The sequence below is a fragment of the Maylandia zebra genome, linkage group LG23, assembly GCF_041146795.1.
Source record: "Maylandia zebra isolate NMK-2024a linkage group LG23, Mzebra_GT3a, whole genome shotgun sequence".
Classification (NCBI taxonomy): domain Eukaryota; kingdom Metazoa; phylum Chordata; class Actinopteri; order Cichliformes; family Cichlidae; genus Maylandia; species Maylandia zebra.
This window is the reverse complement of record NC_135188.1, coordinates 42,470,357-42,494,584: the sequence shown is the minus strand read 5'-3', so window position 1 is coordinate 42,494,584 and position 24,228 is coordinate 42,470,357. Positions and strand designations below refer to the sequence as shown.

Here is a 24,228-nt window from a genome sequence, read left to right as displayed (position 1 = left end):
AATACTGACTTTTTAGAGCAATTACTGATAGATTTTTAGTTAGTAGTTTGAAATCTACCTTTATGGCAACTTCAACAACTCTAAAAAGACAATCTGCACTGTATCTCTCATTCCTCTAACTACATAGTTATTGGAAAAAATACCTTTTAGGCTTCAATTTTAGTGTTGCTGGCAGGGGTTAATTCACCTGTCCTTGATTTCATGAGCGTTACTGCTATAGTCTATCCAAACGTGATAGTCTGTCAAGTGTTTGGACACCTTTAAAATTCAGGTGATCGAATATAACCCAAGAAAATTGAATGTATTGATTTCCATATTACTTTGTGCCATTATAGTTCTGACAACCAGCCCTGTTTATCTATCCACAGCTGCTGGACAGTGCATTATCATCTGGCTACTGGCTTTGAAAAACAATCAGCTCTTCTGAAAATTTCCCGTCACCGTTGCGGTCAGCGCAGCCGGTTTCTCCACCTGATATTTCCCAGACTGCCTTTTGGAGATGACAGTCATAATTTTTGACTGTTTGACAAGTTTTCTCCACTGTTACGAAATCGGGGTCGCCAAAAGTTTTCATCCAAGGTAGCAAAGGATGTCACAGGTGCCTCCAGACAGTCCTGCAGGTTAAATGGTTCTAACGAAAGACTTTCAAAGGTTACTATCCCCGCATGACTCACGACAAGCAGGCTTAAGAACAATCTGTTGTTTTTAATCTGCACATTCAACAACATCTGGACACATTTAGTCCCAGGATAAATGGCTAATTTTGGATTTCAGAATGTATCAGGAAATAATGTCCCAAGTACAGCACGTCCACTACTCCTTAGATTTAATTTCAGTCTGTTTTCTTGCTAAACTTCCTTTTCTTATGATTTTGTGCACAGCAAATTCTTCTTCATCCGAACAGTTCTGACTGTGCTTTTGACTCTCGGCTAATATTATTTTATTATTATGTTAATTTTCTATTTACAAATGTTCCTGAAACAGTGGCGCTGTCTCCCAGAGGGAGGATCAAGGTTCTACTTCATGTTTGGGAAAAATACAGCTGTCATAAAAGATAGAACTATCTGCTTACCCGTGTTCTTGGACTGTTTGAAGTGTGTATCCGTGTGGAGTAGAGACCAGCAACATCAACAAAGCAGACTTCCCAGTACGTGACTGACAGCCTGTTTACATGCTGATTCCCCATATAAGGCAGATGCAATGCTTTCTGGGCCACAGCAGGGGGGTTATTTTTACTTTTTACAGACTTCTTTTTGAAACCTTGTCTCGACTGATTTCTCCAAAGTGGAGGGTGCTGTCCAGGACTTCACACACTTCGCAAACACATACACAAAATGATAAAAATATTTTTTTTTAATGAAATTCATATAATGTCAGGTAGTCCCAACTTCACAGCTAACAAATTTAAAATAGCTTCAAAATGAATGGATCTGATAAGCAGACTAGCTTTCACAAGTATTACTGTGACACGTTAAATTCACATCCAGGCAAACAAATCTGTTTTTTGTTCTCCACCAGCTGCAAAAGACAGAGTTAGCGAGTTAAGCAATAGAAGAGAAATAACTTTCCCGTGGCTGCTTCAACAATTTCAAGGTCCTGGAGGATCAATACCCGGGCTCTTCAATGATGTGGTCATGGCCAAATGTATACTATAAATTTAGAGGTGTCATCAGCTGTTCAAAAGTACAACACATGTGCCAAGTGTATATCAGGCTGCCAGGATAATGAAGACAATAGGGATGGTCTAGGTGTGGTATTTGATCGGAAGCCAGATTTCAAGTGATCGCAGGGACGTGTTTGGCCCCTCCCAGCAGCCACGTCATTAATGCATTAAACAAAGGATAAAATGGCATGGCAGTAACACATAAAGCATCTCTTTCTTCTCAGATGGGCACAGTGCATCAGTACTGGTGTCTTTCTAAAGCAGGCTTCCACATTTCCCAAAAAATTTTCCCAGAAAAGAAATCTGCTCTAGGAGTGTGGCTAATACGTTAGCCATTCAGCCCAGAGAGCTTAAGAGCATTACCATGCTTTCCCTGAAAACTCTTAAATGAACAGTAATACTGGATCTATTACGGAGCCAGAAACAAAAAATACTGTAACGTCTGTGTATATGACTGAGTTGTTTTAAACGAGGGAATGACCTCACAATCTCAGCTTTCAGAACTCTCACCCAAACTTGAACCCTGAAATGCAGCAGTACGTGCCGGTGGCTGCATGTATAATTCAGAAGCCCTAATACAAATTTGGTATCCCCACTCTCTTGAAATCTTTGCTGGGATGTCCTGCCTCTTTCTCTCTCTCTCCTTTATTTCTCCCCTCCCTCCCTCCCTCTCCATCTCTCACTGTGTTTACAGCCTTGGAGAGGACGGCATATCTGACATTTCTCTCTCAAACTCCAACCAGCTCTCTTCTCATCTGACAGGTAAGAGCCAGCATCCTCTGAGCTGCTCCTTAGGAAGGCTGACAGAGAGTCGATGATGATAAATGATGACACAGACAGGATAAAAGCCCAGTAGGGTGGATCTTGTGATAAGAAGAGTCATTAAAACGTATTATTATTGGTAGCTGAGAGAGAGTGATATTATACCCCTCTCGTCAAAAAAAGTGACAGGTTGCTTCCGGAGCTCATTAATTATTCATGAGCTCCGGAAGTCCGGAAGTAGGAAGTAATTAAATTATCCCCTAATTAAATTAGCCCCTAATTAAATTAGCTCCGGAAGTCCGGAAGTAGGAAGTAATTAAATAATAAAAATATGATATTCATAAAAATATGATATTCATAAAAATATGATATTCATAAAAATATGATATTCATAAAAATATGATATTCATAAAAATATAATTGATTATTTAGAAAGTTTCTTATATATCAAATTAGCATTCTTTTATTTCTTTAAGCAATTAAAAAATTTATTTATTTTTTTATGCTCAAAAAACGCCATCTGGTGGTGGGTCAGTGTGTGCGCGCGCCCACGCGCGCCCGAGGCTGTGTGTCTGGGCGCGCGGGGGCGCGCCCGTGTCTCCGGACCGTGCTCTCTCGGGCTCCGTGCTCATGTGTTTAAAAATGTATTAAACCATATTAAAATTGTTTAGTTAAACTTGTGCTTTTGTAACGTTCAGTATGGCCACAAACACATGCTGCATGCCTTGGGGGAAAACTTTATTTAGATTTATATGCATTTCTAGATTTAGAATAAAACTCATACTCAGAAAAAACAACTCGCGATCCCCGCAGCCCCCTTAACCTAATCCTTAGATACATAAGCAGGGAAAACTCCTTAAAAATCCCTCCGCTATTTCTCCAAAACCCTACAATAACTTGTTAGGGTACCCCCTCTATTCCCAAAACCTTATATTCGATAACAGGGAAAATCCTGAAAAAATCCTTAGTCTTTTTTCTCAAATTCAGCGCCCCGCGGCTCCCTTCATGCTCAGCCAAACAAAGCCAAAACTCCTTTTAAAAATTTCTCCGCGATTTCTCAAAAACCCCTAGAATAACTTGTTAGCTACCCCTCTATTCCCCCAAAAAAAGCGCTATAATCCAAAAACATTGGGAAAGCTCCTTACTCTTTTTTTTTTCTTCAAAAACTTGCCTCTTGCTAGCTACCTCTAAAATTCTACGCAGAGTCTAAGTTCTACCTCGCTCTTAATCTCCGATCCACAACTTCTTGCAGAGCACAATTTTTTCCTGCTTGTTCGCTCCCCGCTCTGCTCCCTAATGCGCTGCTTACCTCGTTCGAAATTTGCGCCGGAGACCAACTCCCCCCCTTACTGCGCCCCGCTGCCAATCACATAACCCTTGCACCGCTCCCTTCGCACCCCGGTTAGCCAATCCGCTCCAGGTCTGATTTTACGATCTCCCGCTGATGTTAAGACTATCTTCGAACCCCCAGAAGAGATCTGACTTCAGACATATCAACAACTGGCGCCGCTCAGACTGCTTGCGAGCTCAACAGCCATGAAACCAGGGATCAACAACTACCTTCGCGTGCCCTATGTGCATATCACTCGGTAAGTGTTAATCTTCCCCCTCTAACTACATTTTCGCATTTTCCTTTTTACCACTCTGTCAATCCTTTCATTTAAAAAAATAAATAAATATCACAATGGTTTGTAACAGGTACAATACACCATCCATCCATCCATTCGCCTCCACTTATCCTTTTCTCAGGCTCGCGCGGTGCGCTGGAGCCTATCCCACGTACAATACACTTTAAAATATATATAAGCTCCACTTTTAACTCCCGTAAAAGTTTATACATTACATGTCTACATCACCTATCATGACCTCATCGGGTATCTCATATCATCTTGTTATTGTTATGTTATTTGATATTTTGCTAGTTTGCGTGTTTTAAAACTCTTTTTGTTTTTCTTTATATTTTTAGACCCAGATGTGTTAACCTGATCCCTGCGAAACACCAGCTCTGCGTGGATTTTGACCGCGAGTGACCGGATGTTGTTTCCGGCCTGAGGTTGCCTGAAATGCCGTGAGGCTCGTTTGAAAGATTGCGCCCGAGACCAACTCCGCCTCCAAGGCATGCCTACCTTTAGCTGCCACCAGTGAGATATCAGAGCCGGGCTCCACATATCCAATCAGGAACACGAGCAAGACAGCTTTTGCAGACTCTCCAGAAATATACAAGTCCTTACCAACTGCTCTGCAACCCAGTGTTTCTGGTCCCCTCACTAACATCGCTTTTTGAGATATTTTTTATGAACCACCAAAAAAGCAATTTTACCCCACAGACTGGGTCTGAGGGCAGCAGCGGGGACAAATGATTGTAATGAAGCGACGGACATTTCATGGCTGGTCTTGCATAATCGTGAGTTATTATGTCATATGGTGATAAGTACATAGTTTTGCAAGAGGCATACAAGCACTGTGGAAAAAGTAATCATAAAACTGTTTTTGTGAACACCCTACGTTATGCTTTAAAAAATGTGATACATGTAATGTGATCATCAAAGAACATGATTTAAAAAAAAAAAAAAAAACTTTTATTCTTATGCTTTTAAAGTATGTCAGATTATCTTAAAACACTTATTTGTATGTTATAATGTTTTTCTTACACCATGTGTAATTTTTATAGACACCGTATTCATTGTATCAATGTGTAATTATGTATCTTTGATAAATAAATAAAATATTTAATCTTGTATTTGTGTACTTTCTGGTGATTCAATAAAAATTAGTCACATATCGCTCTGATAAACACAGATGGCTGAAAGAAATGTTTGATGGAACAAAGGAAACAAGTGTCTTGCTGCTAAACTTTTAAGTCACCATGGTTTAAATGAGAAAGTCTGTATGTAAAACATGAAAAACTCCATATCAGTGATATCTACAAAGGTGTACTCATTTCTTTGTAATGGTACTTTACTGTTCCAATGAAACAAAAAGAAAATCTCATTTTTAAAGTACATTTTTCGGCCATCCTGACCTATTTTCAGGGGCAAGAATGTTGATGTTAGACTGTGTTTTAAATCAGGTTGTGATCTTAAACTAACTATCACAGCACTGATTTCAGTTGTAATCTCAATTAGAATCCCAATTTGGCTTTTCTCCAGTCAGTGTTATGGTGAAATTTAACTTGTTCTTTTGTGTAATTGCACATGGCCCAGCAAAGGACCCCTTAGTAAACTGTACAGCATAAGTTTTCAATTCACTTTTGTCAGAAAACTTCACAGTATGAGAAGTTACAGCACAGTTTCTCCAAACGTGTGGTTCTTTTTCAGCCAGCGTGCTTTTAGAGCATCTACATTAGCTCATGTAGTAAAAGTACAATCAGTAAGTGTACTTTAACATTTGAGATTCCGAGTCACTCTTGCTTAGATCATGTGAACTATATCATGAACCTTTTTTTGTATAATGCATCAAACGTGTTCAAATCAGTTTATTTTCAATTTATTTTAACTAATCTAGAGACAAGCAACTCCTTTTTAGCTTCTGTTATGTATTTACCTCTCACACCTTAATCTAGATGTTAGTGTTCTCAGAGTTAACATGTCTCATGTTGCCATGTTGTATTTCTAATACCCAGCCTCAGTGTTCGCCCTGTTGACCCTCAAATCCAAACACCAATGATCTAGATATTCACAAAATTCATAAGGAGATTCTTAAGGTCTTAAGTTTTGTTGTTTTTATGTTTTACAAAAAAAAAAAACTTCACATTTTTTATATTTTTAAACGAAAGTGACATGCAAGGATATTTTTCTTTAGTGATGTTGCTTCAGCAATCTCAAATACTAATTATTCTGGGAATTTTTATGGTCAAACTATGTGATTTTCCAAATGTGTATGTGTGGAGTAAAATGACCTTGTTCTTATGATGTTGTCACCGTGAATCATTTAGGATTAACAACACAAATTGTATCGATAGCAGAAACAGTCTTATAACTTATAATTCTCACACGTTACCGCTAGTTTTACAAACGCAGTCTTCTTCAGCTCTGTTTATGTAGCTTTTATGAAACTGATTTTCCATAGTACAAGTAGAATTTAATTTTTCTTTGCTCTCCAGTATAAATGCAATAATTTGCAGGCTTTTTACTGAAACTCTCACAATGCAACACTCAATGCTCAGAGCTTCATATATCAACAGCTCTGAAAATATCTTCTTTTTTAAAGTAATGTAGGACAGGATCTCTCACTCTCTGTGTCTCAAAAAAACCCAACTAAACTGGCAATCACCACTAAACAAATGAAAGTAGTTTATGGCTTTTTTATCAGCTGCATTTCTTTCATTTATGTATTGATCCCATTGTTTATTGGTAATGCTTTTAGGTCACTGTTTTAGCATGTCTGCCTCACACTCCATTTAAACAGTTTAACAGATAGTGGGGTCTGGTAAGGAAGTTGGGGGGAAGCAGACAACTCCACAGGAAGAGTCTTTTTGTCTTTTCTCCACTGTAAAAGATAGCAAGGCAGTGTGAAACTTTCTTTGCGGGAAAGACAAAACTGAGAGCCATGCTAGGCTCAGTGAGAGACTCTGCTCACCCTCTGCCCCAGCGATGGCAGTCCCTCACCAAGCTTGATTTCTGTTCTTTGTCTTGATTAAAGAATGTTAGCTACCGCTCATCGCTTGTCTGCAGGCTTTATTAAACGGAAAACTTCCACAACAACCTCTAAACAGTGGTTTACGGCTTTTTGTCACCTGCAACACCATGTAACACTTGGATGTTAGATTCTTTTACCAGTCAGTGTTGTTAGCCCCAACCCCCAGGCTCCAGGTGTCTGAGCTCTAACCCTGGCTGCCAAATGTCCCCCTGAAGCCTTTGTGCCTTTTACCACCAGACTAAGTTTGTAGTCCTATCTACTAATATTATTCTATTTTTTTATTATAGCACAAGTTTCAGTTAGGTTACTACTTTGACTTCCTCAATTTGAGCACATTTCTGACCCGATACTTTATCAAGCTTTTACTCGAGTGTTTTTGACACTAGCAGCTGTACTTCTACTTAAGTGAAAATTGCCTGCAATTTTGCCACCTCAGTTGCCACTTTTCTGGAGTTTGTACACTTTTTATATTGAAACGTTCAACGTTTTACGTGTTATCCTTGATCACAGTTCTAAACAAGTTAACTTTCTTCACTTCAAAGTAACCCAAAAAAGAAACTATATGTCCAGTTCTCTTTACTCCAAACCTGGTTTAAGGCTATGCTGTTGTTGTGATATGGCCATACAAATAATATTAAGTTTAATTAATCTTTTAAAAAAATGGCTGCTTCATGGCTACCTGTTCAGAGAATTTGCAGACTTTTATGGAAACTGTCACAATGTAACACTCTCACTGTCAAAACAGGGTTGATCCATGTTTCTATGAACACTGATTAATATATCAACAGCTCTGAAAATCCTTTTTTTTTTTTTTTTAAAGTAAAGCAGAACAGGATCTCTGTATCTCTAAAAATCCCAACAAAACTGGCAATCACCTCTAAACAAATGGAAGTAGTTTATGGATCTTTATCACCTGCAACACCATGTAACACCTAGATGTTAGACTCTTTTACCATCACATTTGCAAGGGTTTATGTGTTATCCTTGATCACAGTTCTAAATAAGTTAACTTTCTTGACATAAAAGTAGCCCAAAGAAGACAAATATATGTCCAGTTCTTTTTTACTCCAAACCTACTGATCGGAAAACATTATGTGATGCTGGAAGTTTTCATCCTATCCACCTGCAAAACAAGTTTACCTGTAAGCCAACACATTAGACGTAAGCAAATTTGTGAAATTCCTGAACAATGTGCTTTGTGGAGTAGCAGTAGTACTAGAACTAGTACTAGTAGTCCTAGTATTCTGCAGCAACCAGGCTTCAAGAGTGATCACTCTTCTGGCTTTCAAATGGTGAAAACATGTCACAGTCTTAACCGCAAATCAGAAATGTTGGTAAATTTAAAAAGGAATTTAAACGTCAGCTTTGACATAGACACAGACTTTATTAATGCCACACTCAGGAAATTCACATGTTACACATGATTTAGCTCACCTGCTAAATCCCCAGAGCAATAACCACATCAGCATCATTAGCCTGAGTGTTGATCCTCCAGGTGAGTGAGTGGAGTTGAGTGTGTGTGTGTGTGTGTGTGTGTGTGTGTGTGTGTGTGTGTGTGTGTGTGTGTGTGTGTGTGTGTGTGTGTGTGTGTGTGTGTGTGTGTGATCAGAGGTGAAGCTGCTTTCTGCAAAGTCTCATCAACAACATCTTTAGAAACAAACATCAACAACCAGGAAGAGTCTAAAAGCACTAAATATGAAACAGACCATTTACCATACCCAACACTGAGCTCCTGCACAGTCAGATGGAGTGAAACATAATGTCCCAGTGGTGTTCTGTTGGATTTAGCAGGTGAGCGTTGTTGCCAGTCAAAACCTTTTTGGAAACTCTTTACAAGAATCAATGTAATTATTTGTTTTACTTGAATCAAATGTGATGGTTTATATACCTGAAATAAAACTTTTTTTTGGAAACCCGTTACATCAAATAAAACTTTCTTGGAAAAGCATTGCAAGAATCAATCGAGTTATTTGTTTTACCCCATTCAAAACTATTGGTTTCATTACATCAAATTAAATAATTTTGGAAACCCGTTACATCAAATAAAACTTTCTTGGAAAAACTTTACAAGAATCAATGTAATTATTTGTTTTACTTGATGTAACGGGTTTCCAAAATTATTTAATTTGATGTAATGAAACCAATAGTTTTGAATGGGGTAAAACAAATAACTCGATTGATTCTTGCAATGCTTTTCCAAGAAAGTTTTATTTGATGTAACGGGTTTCCAAAAAAAAGTTTTATTTCAGGTATATAAACCATCACATTTGATTCAAGTAAAACAAATAATTACATTGATTCTTGTAAAGAGTTTCCAAAAAGGTTTTGACTGGCAACAACGCTCACCTGCTAAATCCAACAGAACACCACTGGGACATTATGTTTCACTCCATCTGACTGTGCAGGAGCTCAGTGTTGGGTATGGTAAATGGTCTGTTTCATATTTAGTGCTTTTAGACTCTTCCTGGTTGTTGATGTTTGTTTCTAAAGATGTTGTTGATGAGACTTTGCAGAAAGCAGCTTCACCTCTGATCACACACACACACACACACACACACACACACACACACACACACACACACACACACACACACACACACACACACACACACACACACACTCAACTCCACTCACTCACCTGGAGGATCAACACTCAGGCTAATGATGCTGATGTGGTTATTGCTCTGGGGATTTAGCAGGTGAGCTAAATCATGTGTAACATGTGAATTTCCTGAGTGTGGCATTAATAAAGTCTGTGTCTATGTCAAAGCTGACGTTTAAATTCCTTTTTAAATTTACCAACATTTCTGATTTGCGGTTAAGACTGTGACATGTTTTCACCATTTGAAAGCCAGAAGAGTGATCACTCTTGAAGCCTGGTTGCTGCAGAATACTAGGACTACTAGTACTAGTTCTAGTACTACTGCTACTCCACAAAGCACATTGTTCAGGAATTTCACAAATTTGCTTACGTCTAATGTGTTGGCTTACAGGTAAACTTGTTTTGCAGGTGGATAGGATGAAAACTTCCAGCATCACATAATGTTTTCCGATCAGTAGGTTTGGAGTAAAAAAGAACTGGACATATATTTGTCTTCTTTGGGCTACTTTTATGTCAAGAAAGTTAACTTATTTAGAACTGTGATCAAGGATAACACATAAACCCTTGCAAATGTGATGGTAAAAGAGTCTAACATCTAGGTGTTACATGGTGTTGCAGGTGATAAAGATCCATAAACTACTTCCATTTGTTTAGAGGTGATTGCCAGTTTTGTTGGGATTTTTAGAGATACAGAGATCCTGTTCTGCTTTACTTTAAAAAAAAAAAAAAAAGGATTTTCAGAGCTGTTGATATATTAATCAGTGTTCATAGAAACATGGATCAACCCTGTTTTGACAGTGAGAGTGTTACATTGTGACAGTTTCCATAAAAGTCTGCAAATTCTCTGAACAGGTAGCCATGAAGCAGCCATTTTTTTAAAAGATTAATTAAACTTAATATTATTTGTATGGCCATATCACAACAACAGCATAGCCTTAAACCAGGTTTGGAGTAAAGAGAACTGGACATATAGTTTCTTTTTTGGGTTACTTTGAAGTGAAGAAAGTTAACTTGTTTAGAACTGTGATCAAGGATAACACGTAAAACGTTGAACGTTTCAATATAAAAAGTGTACAAACTCCAGAAAAGTGGCAACTGAGGTGGCAAAATTGCAGGCAATTTTCACTTAAGTAGAAGTACAGCTGCTAGTGTCAAAAACACTCGAGTAAAAGCTTGATAAAGTATCGGGTCAGAAATGTGCTCAAATTGAGGAAGTCAAAGTAGTAACCTAACTGAAACTTGTGCTATAATAAAAAAATAGAATAATATTAGTAGATAGGACTACAAACTTAGTCTGGTGGTAAAAGGCACAAAGGCTTCAGGGGGACATTTGGCAGCCAGGGTTAGAGCTCAGACACCTGGAGCCTGGGGGTTGGGGCTAACAACACTGACTGGTAAAAGAATCTAACATCCAAGTGTTACATGGTGTTGCAGGTGACAAAAAGCCGTAAACCACTGTTTAGAGGTTGTTGTGGAAGTTTTCCGTTTAATAAAGCCTGCAGACAAGCGATGAGCGGTAGCTAACATTCTTTAATCAAGACAAAGAACAGAAATCAAGCTTGGTGAGGGACTGCCATCGCTGGGGCAGAGGGTGAGCAGAGTCTCTCACTGAGCCTAGCATGGCTCTCAGTTTTGTCTTTCCCGCAAAGAAAGTTTCACACTGCCTTGCTATCTTTTACAGTGGAGAAAAGACAAAAAGACTCTTCCTGTGGAGTTGTCTGCTTCCCCCCAACTTCCTTACCAGACCCCACTATCTGTTAAACTGTTTAAATGGAGTGTGAGGCAGACATGCTAAAACAGTGACCTAAAAGCATTACCAATAAACAATGGGATCAATACATAAATGAAAGAAATGCAGCTGATAAAAAAGCCATAAACTACTTTCATTTGTTTAGTGGTGATTGCCAGTTTAGTTGGGTTTTTTTGAGACACAGAGAGTGAGAGATCCTGTCCTACATTACTTTAAAAAAGAAGATATTTTCAGAGCTGTTGATATATGAAGCTCTGAGCATTGAGTGTTGCATTGTGAGAGTTTCAGTAAAAAGCCTGCAAATTATTGCATTTATACTGGAGAGCAAAGAAAAATTAAATTCTACTTGTACTATGGAAAATCAGTTTCATAAAAGCTACATAAACAGAGCTGAAGAAGACTGCGTTTGTAAAACTAGCGGTAACGTGTGAGAATTATAAGTTATAAGACTGTTTCTGCTATCGATACAATTTGTGTTGTTAATCCTAAATGATTCACGGTGACAACATCATAAGAACAAGGTCATTTTACTCCACACATACACATTTGGAAAATCACATAGTTTGACCATAAAAATTCCCAGAATAATTAGTATTTGAGATTGCTGAAGCAACATCACTAAAGAAAAATATCCTTGCATGTCACTTTCGTTTAAAAATATAAAAAATGTGAAGTTTTTTTTTTTTGTAAAACATAAAAACAACAAAACTTAAGACCTTAAGAATCTCCTTATGAATTTTGTGAATATCTAGATCATTGGTGTTTGGATTTGAGGGTCAACAGGGCGAACACTGAGGCTGGGTATTAGAAATACAACATGGCAACATGAGACATGTTAACTCTGAGAACACTAACATCTAGATTAAGGTGTGAGAGGTAAATACATAACAGAAGCTAAAAAGGAGTTGCTTGTCTCTAGATTAGTTAAAATAAATTGAAAATAAACTGATTTGAACACGTTTGATGCATTATACAAAAAAAGGTTCATGATATAGTTCACATGATCTAAGCAAGAGTGACTCGGAATCTCAAATGTTAAAGTACACTTACTGATTGTACTTTTACTACATGAGCTAATGTAGATGCTCTAAAAGCACGCTGGCTGAAAAAGAACCACACGTTTGGAGAAACTGTGCTGTAACTTCTCATACTGTGAAGTTTTCTGACAAAAGTGAATTGAAAACTTATGCTGTACAGTTTACTAAGGGGTCCTTTGCTGGGCCATGTGCAATTACACAAAAGAACAAGTTAAATTTCACCATAACACTGACTGGAGAAAAGCCAAATTGGGATTCTAATTGAGATTACAACTGAAATCAGTGCTGTGATAGTTAGTTTAAGATCACAACCTGATTTAAAACACAGTCTAACATCAACATTCTTGCCCCTGAAAATAGGTCAGGATGGCCGAAAAATGTACTTTAAAAATGAGATTTTCTTTTTGTTTCATTGGAACAGTAAAGTACCATTACAAAGAAATGAGTACACCTTTGTAGATATCACTGATATGGAGTTTTTCATGTTTTACATACAGACTTTCTCATTTAAACCATGGTGACTTAAAAGTTTAGCAGCAAGACACTTGTTTCCTTTGTTCCATCAAACATTTCTTTCAGCCATCTGTGTTTATCAGAGCGATATGTGACTAATTTTTATTGAATCACCAGAAAGTACACAAATACAAGATTAAATATTTTATTTATTTATCAAAGATACATAATTACACATTGATACAATGAATACGGTGTCTATAAAAATTACACATGGTGTAAGAAAAACATTATAACATACAAATAAGTGTTTTAAGATAATCTGACATACTTTAAAAGCATAAGAATAAAAGTTTTTTTTTTTTTTTTTAAATCATGTTCTTTGATGATCACATTACATGTATCACATTTTTTAAAGCATAACGTAGGGTGTTCACAAAAACAGTTTTATGATTACTTTTTCCACAGTGCTTGTATGCCTCTTGCAAAACTATGTACTTATCACCATATGACATAATAACTCACGATTATGCAAGACCAGCCATGAAATGTCCGTCGCTTCATTACAATCATTTGTCCCCGCTGCTGCCCTCAGACCCAGTCTGTGGGGTAAAATTGCTTTTTTGGTGGTTCATAAAAAATATCTCAAAAAGCGATGTTAGTGAGGGGACCAGAAACACTGGGTTGCAGAGCAGTTGGTAAGGACTTGTATATTTCTGGAGAGTCTGCAAAAGCTGTCTTGCTCGTGTTCCTGATTGGATATGTGGAGCCCGGCTCTGATATCTCACTGGTGGCAGCTAAAGGTAGGCATGCCTTGGAGGCGGAGTTGGTCTCGGGCGCAATCTTTCAAACGAGCCTCACGGCATTTCAGGCAACCTCAGGCCGGAAACAACATCCGGTCACTCGCGGTCAAAATCCACGCAGAGCTGGTGTTTCGCAGGGATCAGGTTAACACATCTGGGTCTAAAAATATAAAGAAAAACAAAAAGAGTTTTAAAACACGCAAACTAGCAAAATATCAAATAACATAACAATAACAAGATGATATGAGATACCCGATGAGGTCATGATAGGTGATGTAGACATGTAATGTATAAACTTTTACGGGAGTTAAAAGTGGAGCTTATATATATTTTAAAGTGTATTGTACGTGGGATAGGCTCCAGCGCACCGCGCGAGCCTGAGAAAAGGATAAGTGGAGGCGAATGGATGGATGGATGGTGTATTGTACCTGTTACAAACCATTGTGATATTTATTTATTTTTTTAAATGAAAGGATTGACAGAGTGGTAAAAAGGAAAATGCGAAAATGTAGTTAGAGGGGGAAGATTAACACTTACCGAGTGATATGCACATAGGGCACGCGAAGGTAGTTGTTGATCCCTGGTTTCATGGCTGTTGAGCTCGCAAGCAGTCTGAGCGGCGCCAGTTGTTGATATGTCTGAAGTCAGATCTCTTCTGGGGGTTCGAAGATAGTCTTAACATCAGCGGGAGATCGTAAAATCAGACCTGGAGCGGATTGGCTAACCGGGGTGCGAAGGGAGCGGTGCAAGGGTTATGTGATTGGCAGCGGGGCGCAGTAAGGGGGGGAGTTGGTCTCCGGCGCAAATTTCGAACGAGGTAAGCAGCGCATTAGGGAGCAGAGCGGGGAGCGAACAAGCAGGAAAAAATTGTGCTCTGCAAGAAGTTGTGGATCGGAGATTAAGAGCGAGGTAGAACTTAGACTCTGCGTAGAATTTTAGAGGTAGCTAGCAAGAGGCAAGTTTTTGAAGAAAAAAAAAAGAGTAAGGAGCTTTCCCAATGTTTTTGGATTATAGCGCTTTTTTTGGGGGAATAGAGGGGTAGCTAACAAGTTATTCTAGGGGTTTTTGAGAAATCGCGGAGAAATTTTTAAAAGGAGTTTTGGCTTTGTTTGGCTGAGCATGAAGGGAGCCGCGGGGCGCTGAATTTGAGAAAAAAGACTAAGGATTTTTTCAGGATTTTCCCTGTTATCGAATATAAGGTTTTGGGAATAGAGGGGGTACCCTAACAAGTTATTGTAGGGTTTTGGAGAAATAGCGGAGGGATTTTTAAGGAGTTTTCCCTGCTTATGTATCTAAGGATTAGGTTAAGGGGGCTGCGGGGATCGCGAGTTGTTTTTTCTGAGTATGAGTTTTATTCTAAATCTAGAAATGCATATAAATCTAAATAAAGTTTTCCCCCAAGGCATGCAGCATGTGTTTGTGGCCATACTGAACGTTACAAAAGCACAAGTTTAACTAAACAATTTTAATATGGTTTAATACATTTTTAAACACATGAGCACGGAGCCCGAGAGAGCACGGTCCGGAGACACGGGCGCGCCCCCGCGCGCCCAGACACACAGCCTCGGGCGCGCGTGGGCGCGCGCACACACTGACCCACCACCAGATGGCGTTTTTTGAGCATAAAAAAATAAATAAATTTTTTAATTGCTTAAAGAAATAAAAGAATGCTAATTTGATATATAAGAAACTTTCTAAATAATCAATTATATTTTTATGAATATCATATTTTTATGAATATCATATTTTTATGAATATCATATTTTTATGAATATCATATTTTTATGAATATCATATTTTTATTATTTAATTACTTCCTACTTCCGGACTTCCGGAGCTAATTTAATTAGGGGCTAATTTAATTAGGGGATAATTTAATTACTTCCTACTTCCGGACTTCCGGAGCTCATGAATAATTAATGAGCTCCGGAAGCAACCTGTCACTTTTTTTGACGAGAGGGGTATAATATCACTCTCTGCTGAGATTAGTTATTTGAGTCAGGTACTTAACTGGTTGGGGACATAAAGGACATTTGTACTTGCAGAAGTTAAACGGTTACAGGAGATGTTTGATGTTAAGATATTAAGGAGCACAATGTGAATCACTGCTTCTTATAAAGTCACTGCTCACTTACAGTAAATAAAGCTTTGTAGAAAGAAGCAGGGGAACAGGGACTGGGCTAAAACTCCCAGAGGGATAAACACTCATCCCAGCTTCTTACATTCCTATCTCAAACACATGATTTCATTTAAAAGCACTCAGGAGTCAAATCAACTCTATCTTAATAATACTTAATGCTACAGTACGATATACAATATTTCCCAGTGTGGTCCAGGAGAATTCACTGTATTTCTTTTTTCTTTGTTTTTGCTCCATTTGATAATCTTATTCTATTTCTAGATGCCTTTCCATTAAAAAATAATAAGAGGAAGATTTTTAAGCTACTTTTAGATGTATCTTTACTTCACAATGACCTCTCAAGGAGACATGGAGCGAGTTACGCATAAAAAGGCAACACTAGAAAGAAGAGGGTGGTAAGATTTTCTTTCTGACATGTGACAAATACAAAAAACAGTTGGTAAAAAAGAAATCAATTATATTTAAGACTGTGAAACTAACTATGTTTATATCACGCTATACAATGCAATTTTACACATGTATATATTGTTACATATGTATATTTATGATAAAGTCCTTAAATTTTTTGACATTATGTTGTTGTTTTAATAGACCTATAATTACGCCTATATTCAGACACTATATCTATTTAATGTTTTAGAGTAATATATATATATGCCCCCAAATTTAAAGTGATTTATGTGAGGTATTGGCTCCCAACAGCTGCTATCAAAGAGTGGGCGCAGCTAGCCATGACCCAATTAGAGTAGCAGGTCAACATCAGTAAGCCTATGCATCTGTCTAACCTACATACTTCACAGCTGTCAATCATTTTCTAAGAGGAAATGCCAACCAGCTACCTCTCTTGCAAGTGCTGACATTGATTGCAAAGACAAAAAGCATCGCTAATGACTTATTTTTAGCGTCACTTTAGGCTCTAAAGTGGGCAGAAAGTGGCGTGCGTGTACCTGCGCGATCTGGCACACAACGACAAAACTCACAGGAGAAAAATTTCAGTTTATTTATAAACTATTTCCATCTCTAAAAACTTTATTACCAGTAACATCAGCACCATTATTTTCCACTTCTGTGTTGGTCACACTGGAGAAATCTAATGCTTGGCAAGAACGGCTAACAACAGCTGATTGTGTTTATAGGACAATGCGGTCCTTTCAGCAGCCCAGAGGAGCAATCTGCACTTTAACGGTGATAATCTAAAAATAAAAACAGGCTTCTCCTCGAGCTTTGCACGGTAAATACAATCAAATGATTAAATGGACTGTGTTTTTTGCATGAGGCCTATTAGATACATTTTAAAAGTAGCAGCAGAATGATACAGTAAAGTAAAACATAGATTCTTCTTGGGTTCATTTCCTAACCTGCTTTACTGAAACTGCAGGAGGAAAAATAATATCACCCAAATGATCTACTGCTTACTTTTTGGGACCTTCTCCATATTACAGGATGTGGCTAAGATGGGAAATTACAGTTAACCTTGACTCTCTTTTTTTTTTTTTTTTTTTTGAATTGTTGGAATAATTTGAAATTGAATCCATCTGGAGTTGCTTTGAGATTATTTACTTTTTTTTTTTAGGACACAAGATAGCATTCAGCTAATGATCCTTTATCACCGACACTTTTAGAAGCCTGGGAGCTTATTATTAAATATTATAATCCCTCAGGTTTAATCAGTAGCCCTTTTGGGGCTGACACAGTGGCTCATGTGTTCCATTAAACTACAGAATTACCACTGAAATAAAGGCCACAGCTTCAACCTAAATAAAGGTGCTTGTGAAGTTAGCTAGACCATGTTCCCTGTGACACATTTGGCTTTAAGCCACTTGATTCCATCATATTCCCATTTCATTCTTTTATTTTGGGAATAGTAGTGTGGATTAATCTCTGAGAGAGGAACAGCTGAGTCTGTGTGGCCCTATGAGACGTATAAACAGGCTAAGAAGCAAAGTAGGAAACGATGACGAGTAAAGAGTTTGCTGAAAATAAGAAAATAGATGAATGCACTGCATCAGGGTGTAGGTGTGCCTATGTGGACCAAAAAAGAGGGAAGCTTTATATCTACTGTCAACATTTCATTTTCATTCATTTCATGCAGTGCAAATGAGGGTTATTTGCACTCTAGACACAAGAAAGAAAAGCACAGCCTGGCTGACCAGCCGAGGATGAAGCTGAGCAGCGTTGGCTCGCTTGTTATCAGACACGCGGTGTGCAGACTGACATACAGAGTGAATGTAATTTCATCTCAAAGATCAAACTACAAGCTGCACAAAAATGTCAATTTCTCATATAAAAAGTGAGAAAAGGAGGCACGAAGGAGAGAAAGATGAGTGGAAGGCTCATGACCTCGGGCACAGGATGATTGAGAGGAACAGAGCCGGGCAGGGAAACACCGGGACGGATGAATATTAATTTCTTTAGGTGTAGTTTGAGCTGCTGTCAGAGGGAAGCCCAGAATACAAACTGTCTGTGCAGAAGACGCACAAGCAAAGATTTTTCTTGATTGCTTCAGTCCAAGCAGTTTGTCTGCAGACCACTAGATGGAGCTGAGGAAATACACAGAGATGTGTAGATTTCATTTTACTGTTTAGTAAAAATTGACATTTTTAGTGATAAATACGAAGTGAAAAAAAAGTTTATTTGGTTTAAAAAAGAAACGCCAAACATAATACGTATTCAGGAGGATTGCACGTGTATTTAAAGAGTTATTTTATAACCTGTATCAACTGTACTCAAAAAGCATAGTTGTGTCAGTCTGAAAGCTTTCTGTCATTGTCACAGTTCTATTTAGCATTATTAGCACTTTGACCTTCAGATCAATCTGCTGACCTTGAAGAAGAGGTCAGAGGTCAAATGTGACAAGACATTTTAAATCTTTATACTGTACTTTTTATATGTTGACTTGTAAGAATCAGTACGTTTTCAGTAAGTTTTAAGGCTTTTTGTTGATTTTCAACCAATAAATCTTTGAGTTGACCTTAAAGACCGCAGTGGACGACATGACCCCGCTCTACACCCATACAACGTTTTACCAGCATGAATACAAAACATTTTGAGGTGTTGTGCTTACAGAAAATACCTCAAAACAATAGCCCTTAACCACAAATAATGAGCTGAAAGAGCGCCACCTGTTGACCCAAACCAAACAGGACTTTCAGCCTGACCCTTTCAGGCCACCCTGAAGCTCCACAGCTGATAAAGTCAAAGGCTACTTCTATGTGGAGCAAAATATTTAGAATCTAATGAGTTTAAAAGTCCAGACTGAACGCAAACGCTCTAAATCATGGGTGTCAAACATAAGGCCTGAGGACCAGATTTGTCTAAGCACAGACTCAGCACAGACAGATTTCTTTCATTTACTACAGCAGCATTATTTTATCACGTAGATAAAGAGACGTACTGTTGAAACCACTCCTCGTTTATATATGTCAGGGGTTCAATGTGTAGTTAAACCTCTTCACACTGATAGGAAGAGGAGTTTCGCTGGCTGCTTCTGTGAAGTGGAAGAAAAGAAGAAAACTCATAAACAGATGACAGGAAAAGTTCAGCATGATTACTTTCTGATCATTCTTGGTGCATTTGTTCGAGGACATACAGAGACTTTGAAGGATTTATGAGTAACAGTGATTGCTTGTGTTGATTAAACACCATATGTACTCTTTAATCAGGTTAATACGCTGAATTAATGAACTCTGTCAGTACGCCTCCACACACAGGTCATCTAAAGCTAAGACACGACCGTGTACCGGTCGATCACTCCAGAAATCAGACCCCTCAAACCTCCTTCTTCCAGAGCCACTCTACGCTCCACTTCAGTGAGGTCTGAAGCAAGCGAGCTGGAGAGTTAACCCGTGGGGTTTGAGAAACTGTGTGCTCAAGTGTCAACATGTGAAGTGATAATGAGTGACTCAGAGGAAGATTACGGGGGTGGAAGGAACAAAAGTGAAATGATTAAAAATAGCCATGGCTGCCTTTTTATTTTTATTTTTACAGACACAAGGAAACAAGATTTTTTTTTAAATAAAAATGGCACATTAGAGTTTGAAAGTGCAATTCAAGTATCATAAGCATAAGTCATAATATATGCAGTATGGGGCACGTTTCCTTTAGTGCCACCCTGAGGATAAACTTCAAACTTTGCACAGAGGACCTCCAAACTCCTGGATTACCACCCTAACACCTACACCTTCTAGCAGCAAAGCTCTCAGGTTCCTAAGCTGTGTGTAGATTGCTGAGCCTCTTTTTGTAATGTGGGATGTAATGTACAATGTACCCAGCAGGGGTGCGCCTGCGTGGATTTTAATCTTGTTAAAAATAGAAAAGAACTTGGCACAGTCGATGCACAAGTGGGAAGATTTTTCTTTTCTTTTTTTTCGCTGTGTGCAGGAGCCTCTAATGCGAGAGCACGGTGACCTTGTCACGGTGCCTCTGATCTGGGGAAAGTCAAAGATCAGATGACAAAGGGGGATTTAAGCCAGTGTCGAGAGCCTGCAGCTGCACTGTGTGATGTGCTTTTATTTCCTGCTTACGCACTCTGCTTACAATCTACGACCCCCAGCTGATAGGGATGTAATGACAGAGGGAGGACAAAACATATTATAAAGTCATGAAAAACTTCTTTTGTTTCCTCCTCCCTCTTTGCAAACATGTCCCAGGACTGTGGTCATGACAGTTGTCTTGCCGCCACTCAGACTACACTCCAGCTTAACACATCATCAGGCCTCAGCTGGCGCCTCTTGAGCACCCGTCTTATCATCACACTCTGTAGTGCTGATATGGAAAGGTCACATGAGGGGACGAGGGCCTGGGGTGATTCTGAAATCCCATTTTTCATGTGTGTTTAACAGTCTTTTTTTATTTCGCCACTAGAAAGGAGAAGATAAAGTGACTGCCATCTGACCCGAGCTCATCTTCAGATCAACACCTCCCCCCCATCTCTACAACAACAGGCCCCAGCAGCCTGACCTGAACTCCCTCGCCTCCCAATCGAGCGGATCAAACTGTAACCGGCCTCCATGGAGCGCGTTCAGCACATGACCAAATCGGCCATTCGCCGAGCGTCTCAGATCGAGGTGAACCCGCAGGCCAAGAGGAACCTGCAGGAGCTGTTCGTCAACTTCACCCTCATCCTCATCTGCCTGCTTCTCATCTACATCATCGTCCTGCTGAGCAGCTGAGAGACACGTGCAGAGAGAGAGAGTTTGGGCAAAGATGAGGGTTTCACTGATACATGCAGATCTATTTTTAAAAAAAGATATGAAGCAATAATATAATTGGCATGTATCAGCTTAACCCCGTTTACCAGCAAGGCGCAGGGAAAGGATCACAGAGGCATTGGCCAAACTCTCAACTCACAGCAAAGCTCAAGGGTGATGTGGGAGCTGATCGGGAATCAGCTGCGCTGTTTGTGTCTCAAGGGAACGATCAAAAGTGACCCGACTCCAGCAGTTTGTAACCTTCACCTCTTCCTGCTGCTCATTCAGATTCACACTGTGCTCGCTTGCAGAAGACAGCGACTCCCGCCATGCACGCATAAGCACGAGTAAGTGCAGCGATGCTGAAATATCAATACATCACCAATGTTTGACTTCTATTTCCCACAAGCCTGCCCCCCTTTACTTCCTGTAAACCCCCACCCAACCCAAACCCCCCAGCAGAAAGATAAACAGGCTGGAAATGTTTTTTTCCATGAGCGTTTTCACGTCTTTCTTGGTGTGCCGCTGACAGAAACCAGGAAAACACTGAGGTTTCGCTGAGGTTTCCTGAAACTGCTTATTGTTTAAAAAAAAAAGAAGCTTTCAGCAACACAAGTTTAGCAAAAGGTAGCAGGGAGAAAGTCTGAGATGAGCCTCAAAATGTAATGTTGCTGCCCTAGAAAAGCTGCCATGTGTGATGTCCGTTGAGTAGTTGAGTTGTTGCCCCTCTTTATTGGTCCACAGTTACAACAGATGGGCATAGACCCAATCATGGAGGCTACAATTCACTTACATACGCTGCTAAACCTGCTTTCGCCTAACAATGTAAACCTACTGGTTTCACTATCACTGACACTCAGATTTCTTCACTGAGGACGTCTTCAGAAGAGAAGAAGATGAAAAAATTAAAAAATTTGGAATTCTATTGAAATTTCAACCTCTGGCGCCGCCCAGTGGTTAAATCACAAAAGACATGGTGGATCATTTTAAATGTAAAATTATTTTTACCCTGTTTTTCATCAATTCTGCTGAGAAATTTGACACATATCTTAAATATACATGGCATTATTTATAAAATGAAGCTCTGTTATCACTGTCTGAACTAATAATGCTGAGCCAGTCAGCTCACTCCCAAAGGTGCAGCATGTCTGCCATTTTATTCAGTGCGTTTCTTACTCTTAATTAACATATATAAACATATTTGATATGATACTTAGGAACGTTTCTAAGTACTGCAGACCTTTAACGAGCGTGTGTGAAGCACAGCCTGAAAGTGACAGTGAAAGGTTTGCTTTACAGGTACATGCAGTCTATACACTATCAGTTGTGAAAGAAAGCTCACTTTGCATGGTGTGATTACACGTAGTGCCACTTTCTTTACTGCAGCTAGACTCTGTTTGTTTTCAGCGCTGGAATAAAATACCTAATTATAAAATCATGTCATTGCTTTTGAAACGTACTATGACTAAAAATGTTAAAAAAAAATGAGATGCACATAGGTGAGTATGAATTAGTTGTTTTTTGTTGTCTTGTATGTACGTTAGAAAAACTTCCACCTGATTTTTAAACTGTGGAACACCAAATAAACTGCATGTCAAAACAATTAAAAGTAGCGTCTGACTTAAGTGAAATCCTTTGTGTTTAACTGTCCGTAGAGTCCATGTGCATACTGTTTTGGTTTTACAGCTCTTTGAACGCCTGCCTACATCCAAGAGCTTGTTTTCTCTTGACCTGCGATCACCAGAACATAGAGAAATCTCCACTGCCACCCACAGCCAAGGGACTATTTACCCAGATGTGAATTGAATTCTATTTAAAAAAAATTTAAATGTTGTTTCATTTACTCATTTATTATAGATGTTCTATTTAGCAAATACTCAGAAATTGAAAAAATGCATTGATTTATTAGTAATGCTTAAAAACACTCATTACATTATTCATTATTATTATTATTATTATTGTGAAAAACAGTCTGCAAGTCTGAAGAAATGTTTGATTTTTAAGCCCCAAAACATATTGAGAATATGCATATTAATGTTTATAGATGGATAATTTCCGTAATAATTTCAGTAATGTTGAAAAATACCTGGGTGAAAAAGCCTTCTGAAAATCTCCTTCGACCAGTTTTCTCTTAGTTGTTTCACCATTTGTTGTCTTAACTGGATCATAGTTACTTGTAGTGTCAATCAAAAAAACAATAAATCTGAACACCATATGCCGAACAATTGTTTTGAGCATAGTGTTAGCAACAAAATCTGCTAGCTTTTGTCATGGCCACTGAAAAAAAAACAAGACTCTGAAAAAAGTGTTGACATTTAAAAATCTACATATGTAGGTTAAATAACAACTGAAAAATGCTTTGCAGTCTTAAACAAATATAAAAAGACATGTTTATATAAGTAAAAAAGTAAAGAGCAGTTGTCCCCAACTTTTTCTAACCTAGCATACAGTGCATGCTAGCAGCTAGCCAAAGTAAGTTCCTCATTTGGTGGCTTACAAAAGTAAAAAGATCTAAATTACTTTTTCTTTTTTATAGAAACAGAAAAGACAAATATCTGTAATATCCAATTGTGTATTTCAAAATCCTCAAATACTGCAAGTTCAGATATGTGCAGAGTACAAAAAAGTACCATTAATATTTAGATGTAGATTCAACACAAATCTTATAAGAATTGCACAACAACAGCTTTTTATCTCACAATCATAATTTTACTGTTTTGTAACATACAACAGAAATTAATATAAATATAAATAAATATTGTTATTGTTATTACTGGTATATATTTTTTACTTCCAAAAGAATGACAAGACAGACATCATTAGGTGACAGATTACAGGGGAGACATTAATTTACTTTTTAATTCAGTTGTTACAAAGTGCAACACATTTGTTGTATTTACCTGTAACTGGACCGATGTCAGACTTACTTCAATTTCTCTGCAGATTCTGCAGTTTCTATGGGTCTCCAATGGCTGCTTGATATTACCAAGGAATCCCAATTCATTTTGAAAAGCTAAAATTTTAAAGACAATATCTTATATTAGCCAAGAAAATGTGTAATGGAAGAGGCAGGACATGTAAGAACAAATTAAAGTATCAACTCAGTAAAGTAATATATAAGCATATACAAAAAATGTACAAAACAAATAGTACATTTAATGACAAAACCAAATACACGGACATAATGTTGA

General features: G+C 38.3%; 1 protein-coding gene across 1 annotated transcript; it reads left to right on the top strand.

Annotated features, from left to right (window-relative positions):
• The first annotated feature begins 1,896 nt into the window (after positions 1–1,896).
• On the top strand, positions 1,897–22,662 carry pln2 (phospholamban 2). Its single transcript, XM_004573834.5, has 2 exons — positions 1,897–2,425; positions 20,712–22,662. Exon 2 carries the CDS (start codon positions 20,858–20,860, stop codon positions 21,017–21,019), a length of 162 nt encoding a protein of 53 aa, XP_004573891.1. The 5' UTR covers positions 1,897–2,425; positions 20,712–20,857; the 3' UTR covers positions 21,020–22,662.
• Positions 22,663–24,228: the final 1,566 nt, after the last annotated feature.